The sequence below is a fragment of the Bos indicus genome, chromosome 17 (genome assembly GCF_029378745.1).
Source record: "Bos indicus isolate NIAB-ARS_2022 breed Sahiwal x Tharparkar chromosome 17, NIAB-ARS_B.indTharparkar_mat_pri_1.0, whole genome shotgun sequence".
Classification (NCBI taxonomy): Eukaryota; Metazoa; Chordata; class Mammalia; order Artiodactyla; family Bovidae; genus Bos; species Bos indicus.
The window spans coordinates 57,628,595-57,653,520 of NC_091776.1; the positions used below are offsets into that span (position 1 = coordinate 57,628,595).

Here is a 24,926-nt window from a genome sequence, read left to right on the forward strand (position 1 = left end):
TCCCTCTCTCTCTCCTTATCCATCTCTCTCTTCATTTCTTTCTATTTTCCTTCCTCTAGCACACATTTTTCAAGGGACCATGATGAGAATATGGAGCTTCTAGCCTTGAGGACTGGAGAAGGCAATGGCACCCCACTCCAGTACTCTTGCCTGGAAAATCCCATGGGCGGAGGAGCCTGGTAGGCTGCAGTCCATGGGGTCGCTGGGAGTCGGACACGACTGAGCGACTTCACTTTCACTTTTCACTTTCATGCATTGGAGAAGGAAATGGCAACCCACTCTAGTGTTCTTGTCTGGAGAATCCCAGGGATGGTGGAGCCTGGTGGGCTGCCATCTATGGGCTCACACAGAGTCGAACACGACTGAAGTGACTTAGCAGTAGCAGTAGCCTTGAGGACAAAGACAGACAAGCAAGCTGAGAAGTGATGGTGTTGAAGCAACAGCAGAAGCCAAGACCAGTACCAGAGCAAGCTAGTACCAGGCAGGGCCATTCCCAGGAGGAGGAACGTGCTGACCTGGTTGGTTGAGTGGGAGGTCAGGGGAGCTTCATGGAGGAGGGGCAATCTGAGCTGCATTTTGAAGAAAGAGTAGGCATCTTCCAGGCCGACTGGACAAGGCTGGGAAGATAGTGTTAGTCACTCAGTCTCTTTGTGAACTCATGGACTGCAGCCTGCCAGGCTCTTCTGTCCATGGAATTCTCCAGGCAAGAATACTGGAGTGGGTACCCATTCCCTTCTCCAAGAGATCTTCTAGACTCAGGGATTAAACCCAGGTCTCCTGCATCGCAGACAGATTCTTTACCATCTGAGCCACCAGAGAAGCCCATTCCAAGCAGGAATAATAACATCTCCCAAGCCTTGGAGATGTGAAATAGCCTGGTTTGTGTTGGGAACTGTGGGCCATTTGATGTGACTATGGCAGTCGTTGTGGGAATGAGAAGAGGAAGTGATGCGAGCCCAGGTCCAGCCTGAATGTGTGCATCATGAACCAACATGTTCATTTAAACATGCTCTGTCATTTGAGCATGATCTGTATGCCTAGTGGGACACTGTTTTTAGCACAAACCTTTATGCTTTTTAAATAAGGATAATGTTTTTTTTTGCAGAGCATCTGTGGAAACTTCTTTGCCCATCTATGAGTAGAAGTTCAAAGAAGAGAGTCTTGCTAGGATGGATAGATGCCTGACTTTCATTTCCCCTTATCCCTCTACTGACACGGTCACTGACTTCCTCTGAAAACCTCCTGTACCCTCTTTGAATGTGTGGTAGCTTCACAGCCCAGCCACATAAACCTTAGCCCACATGTCACTGCCTTATTTTTCCTTACATTAACAAGTCTGTTGCCAGGAACATGTAATTACCATTTGTAAATTAGGATGGAGCAAGAAGGCTGGCCTCCTGATACCTTACTATTAAAATCAGATCAGAATTACCTCCAAGGTGGTCTTGCGTGGAAGGTGGCTGGAATGAACTAGAGCATGACCTTGCCTGGAATAGGACTTTGTCCAGGGCATGTTTGTAGTTGCTTGATCCACAAGAGCCTCGGGGGGTGACAACCTACCTGTCCTTCAGTAGATGGTTGATCAAATAAACTGGGTACATCCATATCATGAAATATCACTCAGCAATAAAAAGGAACAATCCATTGTTGCATGCAGTAACTTGAGTGAATCTCCAGAGAACCATTCTGAGTGAAAAAAAAGCCAATCCAAAAAGATTACGTACTGTATGGTTCAATTTATAGAACATTCTTGAAATGACATTATAGCAATGAAGACTAGATTAGTGGTGCCGGGGAGAAAAGATGGGAGGGAGGGGTTGTGAGGAGAGAGAAGGAAATGGGTGTAGTTAGAACAGGACAGCATGAGGGATCCTTCTGGTAATGGAAATGTTCTGTATCTCGACTGTATCAATTCAGTGTCTGGCTTGTCGTTTTATTGTACCCTAGTTTTGCAAGATGTTATCATTGGAAAAAACTAAATAAGAATGCATTGTTGTTGTTCAGTCTCTAAGTCACGTCTGACTCTTTGCGACCGCGAGAACTGCAGCACACCAGGCCTCCCTGTCCTTCACTACCTCCCAGAATTTGCTCAAACACACGTCCATTGAGTCAGTGATGCCATCCAACCTTCTCATCCTCTGTTGCCCCCTTCTCCTCCTGCCCTCAATATTTCCCAGCATCAGGATCTTTTCCAGTGAGTTGGCTCTTCGCATCAGGTGGCCAAAGTATTGGAGCTTCAGCATCAGTCCTTCCAATGAATAGTCAGGGTTAATTTCCTTTAGGACTGATTGATCTCCTTGCAGTCCAAGTGACTCAAGTCTTCTCCAGCACCACAGTCGGAAAGCATCAATTTTTCATCACTCAGCTTTCTCTATGGTCCAACTCTCACATCCGTACATAACTACTGGAAAAAGCACAGCTTTGACCGGGATCCCTTAAAACAGCATACGAAACTGCAGCTATCTCAAATTGAAAGCTTAATTGCAAAAATAAATGCTGTCACAAATATAATTGCTTCCATTTATTGATAAGAAAATGCCTTATCCCAATGCTAGGGATTTAGGTACATACATCACCTTAAACTTCACAACAGAGCCGCACAGTGGGTGTTCTCAGCCCATGTGAAGGACGAGGAGAGACTGAAGCTCGAAGTGGGGAAGTCACTGATGTGGAGGCAGTATGACCTCATGGGAGTGGAATGACCTCTGGGAAGCGGGCATGCACAACCCGGTTGAGCACCCACTGGGCCTCCAGATGAGGAATGTCTGTTCCCCACCCTCCACTCTTCTATGCTCGTTGGTATTTGCTATACAGACTCTGGAGTTTGGCAGGTAAACACACCTGTTGACAAAATCAGATCACACAAAACCATCCTTGGGTACCTGGAGCCATGCTGAGTGGTGGAGCTCTGAGTGATTCAGGGACCAAATTATCCATGTGCTGTGAGTGAACAGATTAAGGTACCCCTGAGAATGCTTAGCTCTGCCAACTTTGAGAGGCAGGAACCTCTTTCCTGGGATGCTGAGGTTTGCTAGTATTTATTCCCATTTTACAGAGGGCAAAACTGAGGAATGGTGAGGTTGGGCATTTTGTTCAGGATGCATGGGGAACAGGTGGCTGTGTTTCCCTTTTCTTCACTCGGAATTCTGCTCTTATTACTTTCCTGGAGCTGCAGAAACAAATTACTGCAAACTGGGTAGCTGAGACAAAAGCCATTTGCTCTCTCACAGTCTGGGGTCCAGGAGCCTGAGGTCAAGGTGTCAAGCGGGGTTGGCTCCTTAGGAAAACTCCAAGGGAGGATCCATTCCATCCCCTTCTCCTGACCTTCGGTGGCTCCGGCAGTCCTTGGCACTTCTTGGCTTCTAGAAGCATCAGTCCCCATCCACCCGTCTTCACAGCACCATTTCCTCTGTGTGTCTTTCCTTTCCTGTTTCTCATAAAGACACTTGACATGGGATTTTATGCACCCCACCCCACCCCAAATCCAGGATGGTCCCATCACAATTAGGTCAATTACTACGATTCTGAGTAGACGTGTCTTGGAGGGGAGACAGTATTCAGCCCACTGCATGGCTACTGGCCCCACCCTGGCCAGCGCCATTCTGGGGATGTGCACACAGATTCTGTCTTCATCTTGGCCAGAGGAGGCTGTGCTGATTCCAACCGAGATGCGAGCAAAGATGCTGCAGGCTGGCTCTCGCACTCTCTCCTGAGCTGTCAGGCTGTTGATTCTTTAATAAAACACTCGGGAGGAGAGGCGTTAGGATGGGAAGAGCTCTCTGGGCACCTTGGCATGGGACTTTCCAAAATCAAAGAGGCCCGAGGAGTGTGGCTATCGCCCGCCTGGCTTTCATTGCGTGGTAACCTTCCAGCCCGGGCTCCAGGCAGTGGGCAGGAACTTGACTCGAGCGACTGCCTTCCACAGCTGGATGCAACCCGGTGGGGTGGGGGAGGCAGGTGGGATTCTGCTGGGGGTTGTCTGGTGGTTGAGGAAAACAGAGGAGGCACTGAGGATGCAGAGGTGGTGGTCTTCCCGAGCAGCTCAGCCTCACTGCTGCAGTGTCTCCGCCTGCCCCTGCCCCCACCCCGCCCTGTTTTCTTTCTTCAGGACCACATCCCTGTTCCTTACCAGCCGGACTCCAGCAGCAACCCCTCGTCCACGACATCCTCCACGCCCTCCTCGCCAGCGCCCCCGCTCCCGCCCAGCGCCACGCCGCCTTCTCCCCTACACCCTTCTCCACAGTGCACAAGGCAACAGAAGAATCTCAGCCTGCCAGGTACCTCCTGCGCGTGGGAGGTCATGGGGTGAGCAGTCGGGCTCGTGCCAGGGCCGTGTCCAGGCCAGTCCGCATGAAAGGTGTTGAGTTGGCAGCGTATGGATTAAGCCTTACCATATGCAGGGCAACTGCTGCATAGTCCCTTATGTGATCTTTAGAGCAGTCACAAGGTAAGTAGGATCAGCTCCATTTTACAGATGAGGAAACCGAGGCTCAGAAGGTAAGGAGACTCTCAGAGACTCTGTCTTTTGGGAAGCAGCAGCCCAGGGTCTCTACCTAAGTCTGAGTCACAGGGGGAGCCCTCTGCTCTGGAGCTGGACATTGCCTTAAGTGCAAAATCCCTGGTGGGCCGGTGGCTAAGACTCCATACTCCCAATGCAGGGAGCCTGGGTTCAAATGCTGGTCAGGAAACTGGATTCCACATGCTGCAAATAAGTGTTTGCACACTGAAAGCTAATGAGCCCGCATGCCCCAATGAAGAGTGAAGATCTAAGAAGAGCTCAGACCTAGTGCTGCCAAAAAAAAGAAGAGCTAAATCAGTTGAAACTGGCAACGGGATCCTGTGCTAAGGATCTCAGGGCCCACACACCTGAGCAGGGCTGCATCCTGAGTCTGCGCAGACATCAAGACAGGACTCCGAAAGAGTGAGCTGGCGTCCAGGAGTCAATAGCCAGCTCTCTCATGCCCCTGCCCTGTGACCTCTGGCTTCAGTTTTCACACCTCTGAAGGGATGCCGGTGGACAAGAGGACCCCAAAGGGTCTTCCAGCTCACAAACTCCAGGCCACTCCGCCGCTGACCTGAGACCATGTGCTGGGCTATGAGACAATGGAGAAGCCCTCGTGTGGTGTTCTGGCTTCTTGGACTTACGAAAGGGATCTTTCTCAGCTCTCAGGTGAGACAGACCTGAGTGTCTTCCCACCCCTTCCAGGGCTCAGCCCAGCCCACCTCCTGTTCTCCGACCTCAAGGACACTTCCAGCTCAGCCATATTTGTGGCACCATAGCTGACTTCAAGACGGAGGCTGGCGGGATGAGGTCTGGTTTGACGAGTTGGGAGCAAAGTCTAGCTCTATGTTGTTCAATATGGTACAGACTAGTCACACGTGCCTATTTAAATTTAAATGAACTAAAAATAAATACAATTAAAATTTTAATTCCTTGGTCACGCTTGCCACATTCCAAGTGCTTGGGAGCCACTAGTGGCTGGTGGCCACCATGTTGGGCAGCACAGGTGTAGACCACTTCCCACCGTTGCAGGAAGTTCCACTGGACAGTGCTGGTCTAGGGGTTGGTTTCCTCTTGAGCCAGAGAGCTTCCTCACAGGGGGAAAGAAAAAACCCCAGGTCCTCAGTAACAGGTCACATCTCCAAGCCTACCCAGCCACGAGAGGATATCTGGGAAACAAATGAAGACTCAGCCCCACGTTTAGGCAACACCCAGATACACCCACCCATTGAGCATAAGCTGCTCATGTCACCTGCCCACACCGCTTTGATCTGGGCTGCATCCGAAGGGATAGAGTGCGTCTTAAAGACTTGCATCATGAGGAATTTTTTTGGTTAAGTCCAATCCCGAGGCAGCCTCGTACCTGTGGTGTGAGGGCCTCTCACCTGGCAGCCAACAAGGACCATAACGGGAATCATCAGTTGGAACCGTCTCAGTAAGTGCCTCCGAGTCAACCAGGCAACAGTGCCCAGTGTTTCCGTAGACCGAGGGTTCCCACCAGCACCCCCAGCCATTTCCACTTCCGCGGAAGGAGGCGAATGGGAAAAAAGCCCTTTGACACCCCCTTTACCCCTTAGACCCCTCCCCCCTCAATCTCAGTGGGGAAGAGTCTGGATGCTTTCCTAGAGCTGTTCCACCCCTCACCCAAGATATTCACTTCAGGGCTATTTTCTTTGTAACCATTGCTGCTTGTTTACAGACACGGAGCTGGCAAAGGACGTCTTAAGGGGGAACCGTGCATCAAAACACCAGCACTCTTTTATCTCTAGGACACTCTGCTGGCATCTTGAGTCGCCAGGGGTGATCCTTATTTCCTTCATCCTGTCAGTCAGAGCCCTGGGGAGGGGTCTTGACCAAATTACTATGCTAGCCTGCCAGCGGGTCTGCATCTACTCCATGGCTGGTCCCAATAGTGCCCTGACCCTCTTTGGGGAGTGGACTAACGGGTCCTCTGGGTGAAGGCGCTTTAGAACAGCAGTTAAAACAGTGTGAACTCTGGAACTAGGCTGCTTGGGTTCAAATCCCAGCTCCATCACTTAATATCTATGTGCTGTTGAGCAAACTAGTGACCTCTCTGTGCCCCTGTCTCCTCATCTGTACAATGGGGATAACAATAGTACCTACTTTGTAGAACCTTCAAAGGGCTCAACATTACCATACATGTGCAAAACTTAGCAGAGCACCGGTCTCATCCGAGAGCTAACCGAAGGTGAGCTGCTTTCATCACTATTAGATTAAACACAGGATTAGCAAGTTACCGTGGCTACCACTGCTAAGTATTATGCCCTAACCAGAATTGTGGAAATAAAGATGAGGTCCCCAGATACCCTGAAATTGGGAGTAGGAATTAAACTTTTAGGGGAGGTAATTTGGCATTGTCAGTGTTTCAAATGTACATTCCCTGGACCAGCAGTATCACTTCTAAGAATTTATACACAGAAGTGTTTGCACAGGGATCTATAACGATTTTTTTTGGCAGCAGTGAAAAATCTGGACTCAACCCAAATGCCCATCAGGAGGGGAGTGTTTGAATACACTGTAATATATCTGTAAAACCAAATACTCAGCCGCCCTTGAAAAGAATGGGGTAGCTCTTTGTAAATATCCTGGACATGGGAAGAAATCCATAATATCTTTTTAAGTGGAAAATACGTGATTTGCAAAAGCACTGGTATAATAGCATCCTATTTGTTGTAAAATGATTTAATGTATTTATATGTATATATTTATACCTGTGTGTGTGTGTATGTATTTGTATATGCAGACAATTGTCTGCAGGACTTCATGGCAGGTGTTCTTTCTAAGAAGAGGAATTTTATTTTATGCACTTCTGTAGTGTATATAATAGCGAGAAACATGCATCCGTTTTATAACTGAATAATAACAATAAAATGCAGTGTTGACATAGAAAACAAAATAGGACGCTTGCCTGGTGGCTCAGAGGTAAAAGCGTCTGCCTGCAATGCGGGAAACCTGGGTTCAGTCCCTGGGTTGGGAAGATCCCCTGGAGAAGGAAATGGCAACCCACTCCAGTATTCTTGCCTGGAGAATCCCATGGACAGAGGAGCCTGGTGGGCTACACTTCACAGGGTTGCAAAGAGTCGGACTTGACTTCACTTTCACTTTCACCCTCTAGAAGGACAGCCAGACCTTCCCCCACCCCTGCTGCCTGCCTTAGGCGGTTTTGGCGAAATTCCTCCAGGGTGACAGGCATCTATTCTGTTCACACAAGGCCCCGGTCACCTGTTACATACTCCAGACTGAGTCTCTGTTGATGGGAAAGGAGCTTTGGCTCTGGTTTCCTGCCAGATGTTGAGTTTTCTGAAGATAATTCAAGCTAACACCTAGGTATAACAATGCCCCTGGCACTGGTTACTCTAGAACATTCTTTTCAAAAAGAGGCCGTGTGGTTAACAGGCATTTGGCTTAACTGTTAACCTCAGGGCCCGTGAAGGACACCCTTCACAGATCTGGGATTGTGCTCTGCTGGTTGGGTGGACCCCCTTGCTCTTTGCCACTCCCTTCAGAATCCTGGTACCATGTTGAACGTGGCACAGTGAAGGGTGGAGGGCTTCCTTTGGATCCCAGATTTGCCCTCTCCCACCTCTGTGGCCTTGACTATGGCACTGACTCTTGTTTAGGCCTCAGTTTCTCATCTGTAAAATGGGTCTGACCTGCCCGTTTGTATGACAGTTGCTGTGGGAAGGTACATGAAGGGACTTTGTAAGGGACTGTTGTGTGGGTTCCTCAGACTAAAGTGTTCAAATGCCTTCCTCCTTTGGAGTAACCTGGTGCCGTGTTTACTGTCTCCTCCACCAGAAAGTCAGCTCCATGACACTAGGAAACTCATCTGCGTCACCTGCCACTCTACACCCAAAGCCCAGCCCAGTGCCGACTGCTGAAGGCACTAATTAAATGTTTGTTGAGTGAATGAATGACTGAACACGTGACTTGAGGCTCGTTTACCTCCCAGAACTGCAGGGTCTTTTTCTTTAAACTGTCTCTGGCCCGGCATTCCACCCATTCATTTCTTGAACGGATGTTTATTGAGCATCCGCTATATACCAGGTGCTGTTTGAGGCACTGGGTAAGGAGCAAGGTACACATCAGGTGTGCCCCGTATGAGTTCACTGTTGCCGCTGTAACAAATTGCCATGAGCTTAGTGGCTCCAAGCAGCAGAAGTTTACAACTCTACAGTTAAGGAGTCAGAAGTCCCAAATCAGTTTCCCTGGGCTCAATATCAAGGTGTCTGCAGAGCTGGTTCCTTTAGGAGGTTCTGGGAAAGAATCCATTCCCTTGCCTTTTCCTAGCTTCTGAAGGGCCGCCTGCGTGCCTTTGCTCATGGCCCTGCATCTGTCCAACCTCCGCTTCCGTTGTCACATCTCCTCCTCTGATCCTCTGACTTGGATCCTCCTGCCTCCCTCTCATAAGGACCCTTGTGATTATACTCAAGGTTCACCCAGAGAATCCAGAATAATCCTCTCATCTCAGGATCCTCAACTTAACATATGCAGAGTCCCCTTGGTCATGTGAGGTAACATATTCCTGGGTTCCTAAGACTAGGATGTGGCCGTCTTGGGAATGGAGTTGGGGGAGAAGGGCCTTGTTCTGCCTGTCACAGTCTCTGCCCTCATTGAGTTTATAGCTTAGTGGAAGAGACAGGTGTTAGTCTAGCAAACAGACACACGAAAATAGGATTATAAATTGTGGTGAGTGCTGTGAGGAGAGAACAGTGCTATGAGCAAAGTCAAGAGGCTGAAACGTCAGAGGCAGCTTAAGGCAGGAGGGAGGTTGTTCAGGCAGACAGAGGGGAGCACATGTAAAGGCCCTGTTACCAGAAAGAGCTGGAAACATGTGACTGATGGCTCAGAGTGCCCATAACCAAGGCACCAGGCAAGGCTCAGAGCTGCAGGGCTGAGGCCTGGTGGGGCCTTGCAGGGAATTGCATGGTTTAGGCAGGGGATGATTTGATCTTTCCACCTTCCTTCTAGATCCTTTCTTTCAGATGGCCACTGAGGCTGCTCTCTGAGGAGTCCATAGGGAGGGAATGTGGCCTTGAGAGTGGAAGAGCCTTGAAAGTGGCCTGTTTGTCTCTCTGACCTCTGGTCACCTGCAACCTCTCAGTTCCCGAACTGTCTTTGGTACCAGACAGCCAGGAGCCACTCAGAGTCATCAGCTGCCTCTCTGACCTGCTTCTCTCTGGTGTCTGTCATCAGCAAGATCAGGCGGGGCTCACAGCACCCTTCCCCTCCTCCTCTGCCCAAGACTCTCTCCCTGTCAGTCATCAGGAACGAGTTGTCCTCAGGCCACGGAAGGGTCCTGGCAGGAGTCGGAGGCTGTGTGTGGAGGCATTTGCCGGGCGTCCCATTGCTGGACCCCTGTCCCTTCTCAGAGTGACACCCATTCTGCATCACCAGCCCCGCCTCTTTAAAAGAATGTTTAACTGCCAGCTAACCTTTTCTGCAGACACTGAATCCCCAGTTCCAGTTCGGGAGGAAAGAGATAAGCTAAGTCTCTTGAGAATCCCAGGTAGTTTTTCTTTTTAAATTTTAGTCCTTGTTGACTAATAAAATGTCCAAATGCAAAAAAAAAAAAAAAAAAACAAACACCTAAGTTATCTAATGGGAAAAGGGTCCCTGATATCATGGAGGTCAGATTTCTTTTAAAGCTGTGTTCTGTAACCTTGAATGAGTTGCTGCCCAAACTGGGTACTTTGTTTTCCAGAATCAAAAAATGCATCCATTTGGGTTCCAGCTAGCTAAGATATTTGGGGGATTGCTGTGCTAAAAGAGACTTGAGTAATTCAACAAACATGAGCAGTTCACTGACTGGGTGCAAGGCTCCAAGCCAGGTGCTTGGATCCTGAATACCAGAAGTTGCTGTCCATTCTGGGATGGGGGTAAGCTTTATAAACCAGTTCCACCCTCAGGGCCAGCTCATGACTGAGTTGTTTGAAACTCTGTCTATGAATTATAAAGCATTCTGTCTGTTAGTTAAGAGAACTTAGAAAGATACCAGCTTATGCATTGCCGTTAACCCTGATTCTGCATCATCCCTGAGCTCTCATCTCATGTAATGATGAGCCCTATGTAGGAGAGATTATTATTGGTCCCCATTACACATATCTGGAAACTGAGACTTGGAGAGAGATGCCCAAACTTTCACAGGCAATCAAAGGAGGAACACGGATTCAACCCTACAGGATCGGCTTCTGGACTCCAGGTTTGGAGCCACTGTACTGATTTCTTGGTGAGCCAGCTTGTCCCTGAATGGATAAAACTGTTTCTGGAAGTGTATCCACCAGCTCAGACTCATATCTGAGCCCATCCCTGCTCACTGCCTTTACTTGAGGATATAAAACTCTGTGTGACTTGTCCCCTGCCCCTGTCCCCTTGTCCCCTGCCCTGCCCTCTTGACCCCCGATCCAGGTTCTCCACCACACTGGAGCAGTGATAACACTGGAAACCTTGGGGATGTCCAGAACAACTGGCCTCCAGTACACAGACGGAAAGTAAAATGAATTCTAGGAAAATCAGCAGTGAATCTGAGGAATTTTCTTTTATATTATCTTTCTTTAGATACAGAAATTAATTTGTGCCTTTGCTAGGCAGAATAATGGTCTGATCCTGGGTCCTGTGAATATGTTACTTTACACAGCTAAAGGAACTTTGCAGCTGTTACTGAATTAAGGATCTTGAAGTGGAAAGATTACCCTGGATTGTCTGGGTGGATTCTAAACACAGTCATGAGGATCTTTTATAAGAGGGAGACAAGGCGATCAAAGACAGTAGAAGTTGACGTCAGGATGGAAGCAGCGACTGGGGTGATGAGGGCGTGAGCCAAGAAATGGAGGTAGATTCTCCAGCTGGAAAAGGCAAGGAGAAAATTCTCCTTTGGAGCCTCCAGAAGGAACAAGCCGCCTATGACTGTTTTCAGGCTTCTGACCTTCAGAACTCTATGAGGATAAATTTGTGTTAAACCATCTAATTTATGATAATTTGTTACAGCAGCAACAAACTCCGGCAGCCCCAAAGAAAACCAATACAATGCTCAGTGCAGAAACTTAGAAAAACATGGGAAACACATAGAGGAAACACATAGACCACCTTCATCCAGTGCTCCTGGCCCCATCCCCATCTGGCAGTCCCAAATCTGATCTCTGTTTCTGTGAGTTTGATATTGTTTTTTAGATTCTGCATATAAGTGAGATTGTACTGTTTATCTTCCCCATCGGATTTATTTTACTTAGCATGGTACCCTCGAGGCCCATCCCTTTTGTCACAAACAGCATTTATCACGGCTGAATAGTATTCAATTGTGTATGTGTGTATGTGTGTGTGTGTGTGTATACACACACATGTTTTCTTTATCCATTTGTCTATCGATGGACACTTAGGTTATTTCCATAACTTTGGATGCTGATTTCTTTTCCTTCAGATACATACCCAGAAGTGCGATTGCTGGATCATCTGGTAGTTCTAATTTTTACTTTTTTAGGAGCCGCCCACTGTTTTCCACAGTGGGTGCACCAATTTACATTCCCACTAAGGGTGCACAAGGGTTTCCTTTCCTTTACATCTTTACCAATATTTGTCATTTTCTTGTCTTTTTTGATAATAGGCATCCTAACTGTGAGGTGATACGTTATTGTGGTCATAAAGGATTATCTTAAGCCACTATAATCACTCTGCCAGAAGGGAGAAAATTAATGTGTTAGATTGTGGGTTTAGAGGCTTTTTCTCTCTACGTGTGTGTCTTTATGCATTTAACAAAGATGAGATGGTGCTCAGGATGGCTCTCCAAGGTGGGGTCCTCTGTCTTTAGGGAGTTTCAATGGGAGGGTTGGCTTGAATGTTTCTGGATTCTTTACACATGTTCTCAGTCCCTTAGAATTCGGGGTGTCTGCAGAAGTCTGGAAACTGTCAGGGGTGGGCAGAGGACCACAGGGTGGCTACAGGAGCCCCATTTGTTACCTGAAGGGCCAGCTCTGGGGCGGCACTCACTGTGGTATTTTCTTTCTTTTGCAAGCGTCCCACTACTACAAATACAGGCAGCAGTTCATCTTCCCAGGTGAGTTTCCTGTGAGCTCAGTTTCTTCCAAGCGAGCCCACTGAGGCATGGCAGCTGCTGTGAGGGAACAGCGGCGAGTGTTGCCGGGGTAGATGAGCCCAAAGAGGATCAGGTGGAACCACCCAGACAACAGGCTAGCGACTGGCTGTGGAGGCGGAGGGTAAAAAGGATGGGGAGTCCAAGGACTCAGTGGCACCAATGAGGTCCCAAAGCACAAATGGAAAGGCCTGAGTGGGTGGTCTGCAGTGCAAGGATGGGCAAGGGTGGGGAGAGGTCCAGAACCCCATGGTGGGGGAGAGATGGTCAAAGGGGCTGTAATCGGGCATGGGAGACATGAAACCAAGAGGCCTCATCATCCCAAAGGGGACTCAGGAGTGAGGAGAACCCAGAGATGATGCTTCAGTGAGTGCTTCAGGCCAGAGGCTTGAGGGCTCCGGCAGCCCCATAGGTGCCGATGGGGAGTTTTGTTCAGGATGTCATCTTGACTGCTCATGCATCTCAGCAGGTAAATTCAAGTGGCCAGGGAAAGAAGAGAGGGAATTGGGCAGCCAGGGACTCCTGATCTGTTGAGAAGTTTCCAGCCGCCGGCATCTCCCAGGAATCAGGCTTTTGAGGGAGCTCGTGGACCCCTTGTCTGGTTTCTGACTGTCCAATCTTTGGCTCTCAGATGTGGTGCCGGTGCCGGAGACGCCGACGCGGGCACCCCAGGTCATCCTGCACCCAGTGACCTCAAATCCAATGTAAGTGGGACAGAGACCTCTCCCCCTGCCCTGGCCTTTCAGTTTGCTCAGGATCCCTGTCTTCTTTCTTCCTCTTCCTGGAATTGATGGGGTGGGAGGCAGGGTTGATGGGAAAGCCTGAGGGGGCCATAGAGACAAGGGAATAACTTGGGCAAAGAGAGGAGAGAATATGACAGCCCAGGCCGAGATGGACAGTGCTAGTCCCCCTGAGCCACTTCTGCCTTGTGTCTCTGGTCTTGCCAATCAAGTGTGACTTCCAGGGGCCAGACCATTTCCTTCAGATCCCCAGACCCTCCTGTGATCAGAAATACAACTTCCCCCAGGCAATAGCTAAACCTTAATGGAAGGGCAGGTATTCTACATCATTATCCCCTGTTTAAAGAGGAAAATTTAGGTTTTATACTAGAGATCAGTAACTTACAGCCAATCGGACAGACCCATGTTTTTGTAAATAAAGTTTTATTGGAACACAGCCATGCCCATTTATTCACAACATGCTATCTATGGCAGCATTCGGACTACAACAACAGAGATAGTCGTTCCAATAGAGACCGCTGTGTGGCCAGCAGACTCTAAAATATTTACTATCTGGCCCAGCAAATTTACCAATCCCTGGTTTCTAACATTACAAAAATAAAACAAGCTTCTTTTGTGAAATTTAAACTATTCTATAAAAAAAGAAAAAGAATAATTTATAATTGCACCACTCTTAGAAGTATGCTCTATTCATATTTTACATACTTGTGATCTAAACTGTGCAATTTCCATCCTGCTCTGTTTATCCCTTAATGCTATAACATCATATTTTTCTTACTATTCCAGACTCTTCATACACATTGATTTTAAAATACCATATTGATGTGGAATGATTTCCTTAACCGTTTCTCCACTGCTGGATCTTACATCTTCCCATATTTCACTGTTATAAACAGTTCTGCAGTGAACATCTTTGTGTGTGATGTCTTTAGCATCCTTAGGATACAAGCCCTCTTTCTAGGCACTCTATTGCCCATGCAGCCAAAGTGAAATCACTTTCCATAACTTCTTTGGTTGTGACCCAAGTCCAGGGCATGCTAAAGACCCAACTTCGGTTTGACATCTTTTCAAACTCACATTTTTGCCTACCTGGTTTTTCTTCCGGCTCCCGCAGCTGCTCCATCCTTTCTGACCCATGTTACCCACTTTGTTAAAGACCCAAATGGTACATTTGCCGGGGGGATGTTGTGCTGACATCTAGCTCCAGATCGTTTCTCTGCAGCACATAAACCAATTCCACAATTTGTGCAAGATGAACTCCAGGTTATTAACTGAGAGTCAGGGAGTGCCAGTGAAAAACGAAGTCAATAAGTGCCCACGATCTGCTTAAATGTGCGTGGAGTGATGGGAACTGACTCTTTGCAGCAGGGAAATCATTTAATAGCCCTGGCTGCTGTAATCACGCCTGATGCAAGCCTAGGAGGGCAGCCCGTTCTGTTGGGCGTGAGGAGGGACTCCAGCTGCATTGTTCCATCTCCCCCGGGGCATCAGATTTCCAGCGTGTGGTTTCTGCCTTTCGAAGCTGTACTGTAAATTATTGGTTAATAGGACGGCAAATGCTACTTCTTTCTTCTTCTTTGAGCTCTTACAATCTTTCAGACTCCCTCTCACCAGGAGTCTCTCCAGCAAGTGGATTGACCCTGTCTGCAGGGTTGGTAGCTTCCTGGTGCGGTCTGAAGGTCAGAATAGGGGAGCCCCCCTCAAATAAGGAGATGGGTTGGGGGAATCTGCTAAGCTTCCACTGGAGAAATAGGAAGGGGCCATGGTGGCCATTGTGATCCTTTTCTCCCACCAGTTTCAGTTCACTCCGGAAATATCCTCTACCTTAAAAACCCACTCCCCCCACCAAATTCTTTAACACACACTGTGCGTTGCATTTCCCTCACGTATCCTGTGCTCCAGCACGCCCACACATCCCCTGCATGTGCACCCAACTCACATGCACACAGAACAAACCCCTGCACAGAGCACATCCCATGATACCCACACAGTCCTCAGTGGACACTTAGCACTCACGGTGTGTGTGCCCCCAGCTCCCATACCCTGCTTGTTCCCATACTCAGAACACAACTGCAGCTCAGGAGCTCAAGAATGCATGGGATACACACACGCATGCACACACTCGCACACACACCTGTGTCTTCCAGTCCAATACAATCTGTCTCCTCCTCATTCTCACCCACATATCTCCACTGAACGTGATTGGCAAGGTCCAATTCAAAACACTGCGAACTTTCAAATTCATCCAGTAATCCTCTCTCTTGGGCATTTCCATCACCATCCATTTATTCAGTTCATACCTAACTTTTGACCCTTGTTACTCATAGCCTTTCTGCACTAGTAATATAAATATTCCTTAAGGTCAGGAAGCCATGTCAGTCTCAATGCTGTATCCCTCTAAGGGTCTGGCACTGTTCCTGACTCTTAATTCTAATCAAATGGGTGAATGAATGAATGAGCAAAAACAGCCAAAGAATCCTTCCAAAAGATTCAGAACTGTAGAGATCTGATTAATCCTTTCCTAAGGAACACCTAGAGCTCTGGGGATCCTGCCTGCCATCCATGGCATTTTATAAGGGATTTATAAGGCCAATTTATACAGAAATTGCTAGATTAGAGGAAACCAACAAAGAAAAATGAGCCCTGAGCAGACCAGAAAGTCCATTTAAAACAGTGTCCTTGCGCACCTCTCCTTGGTGGCAAGGTTATGGATTATTTTAGACACAAGCAGTGAAGGGAAATTGGAGAAAAAGGCTTAATGGAGAACTTCACATTTTAAGATGTTTCATACATGGATCAAGTCAATGCATGCACCCATCATTTCACCCAAGGGTCACGTTTATTTTTCTTTCTTTAAAGCTTGGAAGGAAATCCATTACTTCAAATTGAAGTGGAGCCAACCTCGGAGGTGAGAACCGGAGAGCGATGAAGCAAATGAAGCAGCTTTTTCCGGGGGCTGCCCACTTGGCAAGGGCGATTGATGTCTTTGATGACGCAGAGGGCTTGGGGTGGACTGGGGGTACAGTGCCCTGCTTGATGGATGTTCTAACTCCAGGACGACTAATGAGCGAGGGGCCCCTCCTGGCGCCAAGCCTAATGGGCCGTTAACATGGTGTGCATCACGGAAAAGCTAGTTGTGCAGAAGTTGGCAAGTGATCTGCATTCTTAGTTGGAAATTCAGCTCAGGGCCAGTGAGTACCAAGGGGGATGTGCCCCCACTACTTTCTGAAGAATATGTGAGAGGAGGGGACGAGGGCCTCAGGGTCTCTGGCTTAGTAGGGTGTTAAGAATGTTCTGGGGCCTCTTCCCAGCTGCCAGAACTCCTAGAGGAATAAACGAAGTCTTTGGGGTGAGAACTAGAGCCCTGACTCCTCTGCTCTGCTGGTCTGTCCTTAACTGAAGGGAATAGAGTCAGGGTACCCAGAGCAAATCATGTCCTTTTCTAGAATGATCACAGTAGCTGGAAAGTGACCCTCAAAGAAGCTGTATTTCCCATGTCATTTCTCCTGAACATGCCTTTGGGAGTAGCTTGCTCAGGTTTGGGGTTTAGAGAGACTGCACCCGGCCAAGGGGCCTCCTCCGGCCATCTTGTCAGGCTCCAAGCCCCTGAAAATCACCACCACCTCCCCCTCCAGTACCACCCCCACTGGGCTCAGGCCACTGCTGCTTGCCTGTTCCAGATGAAGAAGGCAAGGGACCAGGCCCCCTAGCCTTAGGTGCCCCCAGACACCACGCGGGGAAGGCGGATCCCTAGGCCTGGAGTTTCTCACTGTTGCAGTGGTCATGTCTAAGTGTGCCTGAGTCATGTGGATATGCAGTGAAAATGCAGAGTCCTGGATCTGGCCTGCTGATTTTCTGATTCAGAAAATCTGGCTGGGGCCCAGGAGTCTGTATTTTTTTTCAGCCATCCTGGAAGCTGTTTCATACAGGCAGTCAGGTCTGTGCAAAGAACTCAACAGATCTTTGCCTCATGGAAAACCTCGCACCACCCCCAGGGGCAGATGTCATTAGCCCCACTTTATGATGAGTCAAGGAAGGCCCAGAGAAGTGAAGCACCTTGCCCAAGGTCACACAGCAGCCAGATTCCAGCTCATCTGGTCTGACTGTTAAGCGCATTCTTTCAACCTCTCACTCTTGTATCTCCTGCCCTCCCAGCTGCACAGGAACCCCGGGCCTCCGGCCTATGCCGAGTAGCTCTGACATCTCCTGGTTTCTGCCTCATGAATTCAAATTCCTCCGAGGGAGCGAAGGCCCTCCCTGTTGAGGACTGTCACATGTTATATGAAGGTGTATAGGGTGTCTGTATTTCAGCCTGTTGTCTTTCTTACTCCCACATAAATAACCAGACAAGTCAGAACATCATGGTCTAGTAGAAGGGCATCGAATATTAGGAGTCGAGAGACCTGATTCTTAACCCTTGCTCTGCCTGGCGGCCTGACCAGAGCTAGGCACTTCCCTCAGGAACCAACCATCCCTGTCTGCTGGTTTCCCAAGTGTGAGACTATCTGTCCCCAAACGGGCAAAGTCCTGGGAAACCAGGATAGGTGGTCCCTGCCCCCCAGCATTTCCTATCTCTGAGCTTCAGTTTGATGATTTCCCTTTCAGCCCCTTCACTGCAGCACAATGATAGACAGAACGTACCTGGGCAATTAGAGAGAGACACGTGTGCACCAGCCAACAATACACAGTGGGGACCTGGCGGGCAGGCGGGGTGCTGATGGGAACTGACCCCTCTCCTGCTCTGGCTGTAGAATGAGGAGGGCCACGACGAGGCCGAGGAGTCGGAGGACGACTTTGAGGAGATGAACCTGTCCCTCCTCTCGGCCCGGAGCTTCCCACGCAAGGCCAGCCAGACCAGCATCTTCCTCCAGGAGTGGGACATCCCCTTCGAGCAGCTGGAAATCGGCGAGCTCATCGGGAAGGGCCGCTTCGGGCAGGTGTACCACGGCCGCTGGCATGGCGAGGTGGCCATCCGGCTAATTGACATTGAGAGGGACAACGAGGACCAGCTCAAGGCCTTCAAGCGGGAGGTGATGGCCTACAGGCAGACGCGGCACGAGAACGTGGTGCTGTTCATGGGCGCCTGCATGAGCCCGCCCCACCTGGCCATCATCACCAGGTCAGTCCTGCCCGGGTTCCCCACCAGGAATACTCCCACCAGGAATATTTGGGAATATTCATTCCCAAAGCTCTGCTTCCGGCAGTGTTGAGCAGCGGGGGTTCTGGTAGATTCAACATTCTGGTGAATAGAGAGTCTGGCTTTACCAATCACAACATCTGTGGTTTGAAGCTTTGAGATTCCAGAAAATGCTATTCATGCTGTAACTCTGGCTGAGAAGTGCTCTGGAGAGAGCTCCCCGTGGGAAGTCAGAAAAGCTGGTATTGAACCCCCTTGTGCTCCACATTTGTGAAAAAGCATCTTTGAGACTCACTTTCTCCAAATGTAATTGAATGGATTAGACTAACTCAGGTGTCAGCAAACTTTTCCTGTAAAGGACCCAATAGTGTTTTTGGCCTTGCAGGCCATAAGGTTTCTGCAGCAACAGCTCATCTCTGCTACTGTAGTGTGAAAGCAACCTCAGATAAACGATAAGTGGATGTCTGTGGCTGTGTGCCAATAAAGCTTTATTAACACAACCAGGCAATGGGCTGGGTTTGACCTACAGACCCTAGTTTGTTGAACCCGGATCAACATTCTGATGACTTAGTCTGACTTTCATTAAAACAGCAGAGCACATTTGTAGGGCTCCACCATTGTTGTTTTAAATATTCAGGATCCATAGTCTATAGCTGCACAAAAGGGATGGTGAACAGAGAAGTGACATTAGGAACATATCAGATGTTGGTAACTTTTTTGGACTTGCTGTCTCTAACCTCATGCAGTGATGTAGACTCAGTTGAGCAGTTGTGGAACAATCTTTTGATGTGTTTTTAAGTTGAGGCCTTTGCTCTCCTATCACTTAGGACTAGCCACAGCATCAGTGTTCTTGGTGTGGACTGTGATGCCAGGGGTCCATTAGGAATCTTTTCTTTCTTAATCTCAATACAAGCAATAAGATCCCAAGTACACAAGCCTTGCATCTTGGCAAGTGCTGTGGTGGGACCTGTGGGCTCAGGGAAGATCTGGTATGTCTTTGATCTATTCCCTTGTGATCCATACAAACCCTCTTTGAGTCCATTTGTAAGACCTGGGTGATGGGTAGAAGCTGTGTTATCATCTGTCACCATTGATTATGCAGCTGGTGGGTTGACTTGAACTTGTGTGTCAAATGCTAAGTGTTTGCAAAGGATTAGAGATCTAAGGATGGCCCTTCAACCCTTCTTTAAACCAAGGTAGAAATTGGCAGCTCTCACTTCTACACAGGACCAAAAGTGGCTTTCAGATAATCAGCTCAGATCATATTCGGGGGCTGAGCTGCTCTGAGTAGAGGACTGGATCAGTAAGCTTTTCTGAATAACGAACACCCCCAAACTTTACAGTTTCTCGCTAGTCTGCACACAATTCTTCTGGGCTAAGCCAGGCTCAGTGGCTGGGGTCTTGGATGTGTCTGTGGTCCACTGGCAGGTCAGATTGAGGGCTGGTCAGTCTCGAATGCCCTCACTCACATGTCTGATGGTTGGACACATGTCTGATGGTTGACAGATTGTCAGCTGGGGTGCCTCAGTTCTTCTTCACGTGGCCTCTCACCCACAAAAGGCCAGCGTGGGCTCCTTTCCATGGTGGTCTTGGAGTTCCAAGTGCAGCAAGACAGCAAGAGGTCAAGCCCTGATGGACAGAGGCATTCTCATCTCTGTCTGTGTTGCACTGGCTGATGTCCAGTGGCCACAGCAAGTCACATGGCCAACCTCCATCCAAGGTGTGGAGAACAGACTCTACCTCTGGCTGGGAGGATTTGGAATGCCATTGTTGTAAGAATGTTCATGCCGCGAGAGGGCCAGTGTGTGGTTGTTTTTCCCATCTACCACTGCCAGCAAGCCCCTTAGCTCCCTTTTCTTTCTCCTTTCTGGTATGTATCATCTATATTAGCAGGCTGTCTGCAGCCCTTTACTTGGGGTACACAAGTCTGATTAGAAGATGGTCTTCCCCACCACCACTGGTTTCTGTCCCTGTTCCCACCAGTCTGTCATCCCAGTTCCTTCTCTCTGATCAGCTCCTCACCTTCTGGCCTACTAAACCCCTCTTTTTCAAATCCCCAGATTAGAAATTCAAAATCCATCATCTCTTCTCCTGTGCCTGGACCCTCTAAGGACCTCCTGGCCTCTGACTTTTTCCAGGGGTAACAGTGGAACCCACTTACCCACGTCTCCTCCCCTCTTCCCCAAGGGCAGGCTAATTGGAAATGGATGGATGCAGTTAGCAGCCTTCCTTGAAAAAAAGAGTGGGCTATTATGAAAATGTGTCACTCCCCCTGCAAGCCAGCTGCATTGGCGGCCCCTTTTCTATTATATACAGAATCCTGAGTCCCCCTCCCCAAGCACCATAACTGCCTGCAGATTTCACAAATAGCACAGCCTTTTCCTGGCACCACGATAAAGACTCCGCAGCTTTGGGACATATAATTGGTCTCTGAAGTGTTTTGGTATTTTGTTTGAAGAAGCCAGATGAGCCCCAAAGAAGTGGCATTTATTCCATATTATTGTGTCATTATGTGTTTATCTGAGGGAGGGGCCGGGTGCCCTCTTCATTCCCGTTCAACACGGTCCACTTGTTGGCCACCAGGTTTCTTATCTGAACGTTCAGTTTGAAACCAAATATTTGAGTAATTTGATTAATCACTTGCATTCGTGCAATTGGCTGGCAGAGGTTGATGGTTGGATGCGAGCCAACCAACTGGAACAGCTTCTGGACCCTGGATTTATTTTACAGGGAACATAAAACCAGATAATCACCTGGCATATTCTGGATAAATTCACAATGGCATGTTCTAGCCAATTACTTAGTAATTATCATTGAAGTTAACACATATTTCTAAGATTAGCTTCCTTGTAATGCGGTGTGGGTGGCTGTTGGGGAGTGAGTAATAACCAACTAGTTACCCAGTTGCTAGAGCCACAAATGCAATTAGCAGCAAGATTGCTAAATCGTTTCACAATTGGGTCATTATAGGATTATTGCAAGGCTATAGACCGTCTGCACAATCACTCATTTTTTTTAAGGCCCCAGATTGAATGTGAAAGCTAATAAAGATAGAGTTGAATGAAAGCATCTCTTGTGCTTCTCCCTTGCTGCAGTGTCTCTTAGATATCAGATTCCCCGTCTGTAAAATGAAGAGGTAGAAGCAGATGTTGAGTGCAGGGTCCTTCTTTGGTTCTCTGAGCCTGGGCTGCTTCAGAAGCAGTCTGGAACAGCCCTGGAACCATGCTTCCCAAAACGCAGTCCACCAGGGCCTCCTGCATCAGAGCCACCAAGGGAGGAAGGTTGTTAAAATGCAGATTCCTGGGTCCCACTTCTATTCATTTCCTAGGACCATCATGACAAATGGCCATAACCTTGATGGCTTAAAGCACCATGCATTCATTCTCTTACAGGTGTGGAGGTCAGAAGTTTGGAGTGGGTCTTGCTACAACCAAAGCAGGGCTGCTTTGTTTTCTGGAGGCTTTGGAGCTGTTAGAGCTCCCAACTTTTAGAGCTGCCTTCCTTGCATCCCTTGGCTTGTGGCCCCATCCTTCATCTTCAAAGCCCAAAACATGGCGTCTTACTTCCACTGTCGCAGGTCACATCTCTCTAATAAGGACTCTTGTGGTTACATGTAGGACCTACCCAGGTAATCCAAGATAATCTCCCATTTCAAGATGTTTGACTTAATGGCACCTGCAAAGTCCCTTTTGCCGTATAAACTGACAATCACAGTGTCCAGCAATTAGGAGCTGGATATCTCTGGGGGCCACTTTCCAGTCTATTGAATTGTCCTCAATCTGGTGGATCAAGTCTATAGGTGAAGCCTTTTTCAACCAAGCTCCCATTCTAATTCCAACAAACACTTGGGATCCTTCTATAAAGAGTATCGCCAGGGAGTATTATTAAGTGCACAGCATAGGTGTCAGATGCGTCCAGCTAATGCAGAGGGAAATGGAAATGGAAATTTCCAAGGAAGACAGGCAGGACAGAATTACAAAGGACTGGGACCTCAGGGGGAGGTAATGTGTTACCTGTCTGGTGACAGGAGTCTGGGCCAACCTGCCTTAGCTTGATGCCATGGAGACAAAACAAATCCCTGAAGTTTATGTCTCCAGAAGGGCTTCCCTAGGGCAGCCTGATGCCACTGAACCCACCCTGGCCATGTCACAGATGTGGAAACTGAGACCAGGAAAGGCAAGAGGGAGCCAGGACAGGAGCACAGGTCTCCATCATCAGTACACGTCATCCCCTGTCAGTTTGAAAATCCCATCCTTCTCCAGTCTTGTCCATCCAACCATCCATCCATCCATCCATCCATCCAAACAACAGATATTTAGTAAACTCTTATTAAGCACCAAGCATTTTGCTGGATGTTAGGGGATGATAGTGAGCAAGACAGACATGGACCGGGTTCACAGAAGGCTATTATTTCATTTGGAGAGACAGCAGTAAATGCTAAAGCAATAGACATCATTTGAGTAGGTCCTAGTCTGTTGAAGGAAACAAACTGGAGAGATGTGCTGCAGAGGGACTTGGGTGTCAGGGTAGTTTTAGGGATGTGTGTGTCAGGCTGGGGTGGTGTCCAGGCAGCCTCTCTGAAGCAGTGGTATTTGGGCAGGGACCCTGATTTTAGGAGCCAGCAGTGCAGACATGGAGGCAGGGAACAGCAAATACGAAGGCCCAGGAGTAGGAATGAGCAGAGGGTGCTTAAAAGACCAGAAGGAAGACTGTGGTGGCAGAGCCTGGTGGGTAAGGGCAAGAGGGTAGACAACAAAGGTAAAGAAGCTGGCAGGACTCAGACTGGGGAGGGGAGGGGCTCTCTAGCTGGTTTAGGGAGCAGGGTTTAAAACAATACTGACACCTACCCCAGTCTCTCATCCTCGGCACTGTGAGCTTTGGGGCTGGACGATTCATTTATGCGGGCTGTCCTGTGCATTCTAGGCACTCCCTGCCCCCTGCCCACTAGGCACCAGCAGTACCAACTCCCTAGTTGTGATAACCCAAATGTCTTTAGATTGTCGACACCACCTGGGGGCAAAGTTGCCCCAGTTAAGGACTCTGTAGTTCCCATAGAATCTCTAATTAGTCTGGATGGGGCTTGGCCCTCAGTACAAAGCCTCCCCAGGTGACTCTTTGAGCAGCCAGGAGACCCTCTGTCACAGGACCTAAAAGCTTGATGAGAATTCTGAGTTTTATGCTCAGTGCAGCAGGCAGGGACAGTATCTAGTGTGTTTGGGGGCAAAAACTGGGAAATTTCCAACATGAAGGATGTTGCGGAGTGTTTTTAAAGCAGGAGTATTTTGATGGCTGCCAAGGCAACAACAGTTCAAAGAAATGTCAGTTTATCTGCCCTAACTTCCCAACACGATCAAAGAGCTGGTGGCTTCAGTGGGTGCCAGCATCCACTCCCACCACCCATCCCACTGCCCCTGGCCAGACCGGGAAGCACTGTATTAACAGTGAATGAGGGTCTGCACCAGCAGAGGGGAAGCTGCCAAGTGTAAGCCTAGGGAAGAAGAAGCTGCCCCATTCCTTCCAGAAAGGTTTATCACAATGTCCCAGTGTCCTCCTTACATTCTGTATCAGCCAGGACAGGAGGACTTGGAGAGCTGTGAGCCAGGTAGAGGCTTTTCTTGCCTTTTCTTATAGCTAAAGGAGGCAGCATAGCTGATCCTCATTGTTAAAACCATTTCCCTGACTGAGGAACGTTAATAATTTAATGTTAATAAATGCAGAATCCTCCAGAAGCAACAGATGCCACCAGCCTTCAGCAAGGCACAGGGACAGTCTCCTGGTTATCACTGTGCCCATTTTCAGTTCAGTTCAGTCGCTCAGTCGTGTCTGACTCTCTGCAACCCCATGGATTGCAGCACGCCAGGCCTCCCTGTCCATCACCAACTCCTGGAGTTTACTTAAACTCATGATCATTGAGTCAGTGATGCCATCCAACCATCTCATCCTGTCGTCCCTTTCTCCTCTCACCTTTAATCTTTCCCAGCATCAGAATCTTCCAATGAGTCAGCTCTTCATATCAGGTGGCCAAAGTATTGTAGTTTCAGCTTCAGCATCAGTCCTTCCAATGAATATTCAGGACTGATCTCCTTTAGGATGGACTGATTGGATCTCCTTGCTGTCCAAGGGACTCTCAAAGAGTCTTCTCTAACACCACAGTTCAAAAGCATCAATTCTTGGGCACTCAGCTTTCTTTAGAGTCCAACTGTCATATCCATACATAACTACTGGGAACACCTTAGCCTTGACTAGACAAACCTTTGTTGGCAAAGTAATGTCTTTGCTTTTTAATATGTTGTCTAGGTTGGTCATAACTTTTCTTCCAAGGAGTAAGCATCTTTTAATTTCATGGCTGCAGTCACCATCTTTGTGATTTTGAAGCCCCCCAAAATAAAGTCTGCCACTGTTTCCATTATTTCCCTATCTATTTGCCATGAAGTGATGGGA

The 24,926-nt window shown here is 48.3% G+C and overlaps 1 protein-coding gene across 4 annotated transcripts in view; it reads left to right on the plus strand.

Moving 5' to 3' along the window:
- The window catches only part of KSR2 (kinase suppressor of ras 2), a 485,310-nt gene that overhangs the window by 392,752 nt on the left and 67,632 nt on the right, over positions 1-24,926 (plus strand). For all 4 annotated transcript variants that reach the window (XM_070769588.1, XM_070769587.1, XM_070769585.1 and 1 more), the window contains 5 exons: positions 4,109-4,277; positions 12,531-12,572; positions 13,240-13,312; positions 16,208-16,256; positions 18,100-18,467. In XM_070769588.1, coding sequence (XP_070625689.1) covers positions 4,109-4,277; positions 12,531-12,572; positions 13,240-13,312; positions 16,208-16,256; positions 18,100-18,467 — 701 coding nt within the window. The remainder of the gene's footprint in view (positions 1-4,108; positions 4,278-12,530; positions 12,573-13,239; positions 13,313-16,207; positions 16,257-18,099; positions 18,468-24,926) is intronic.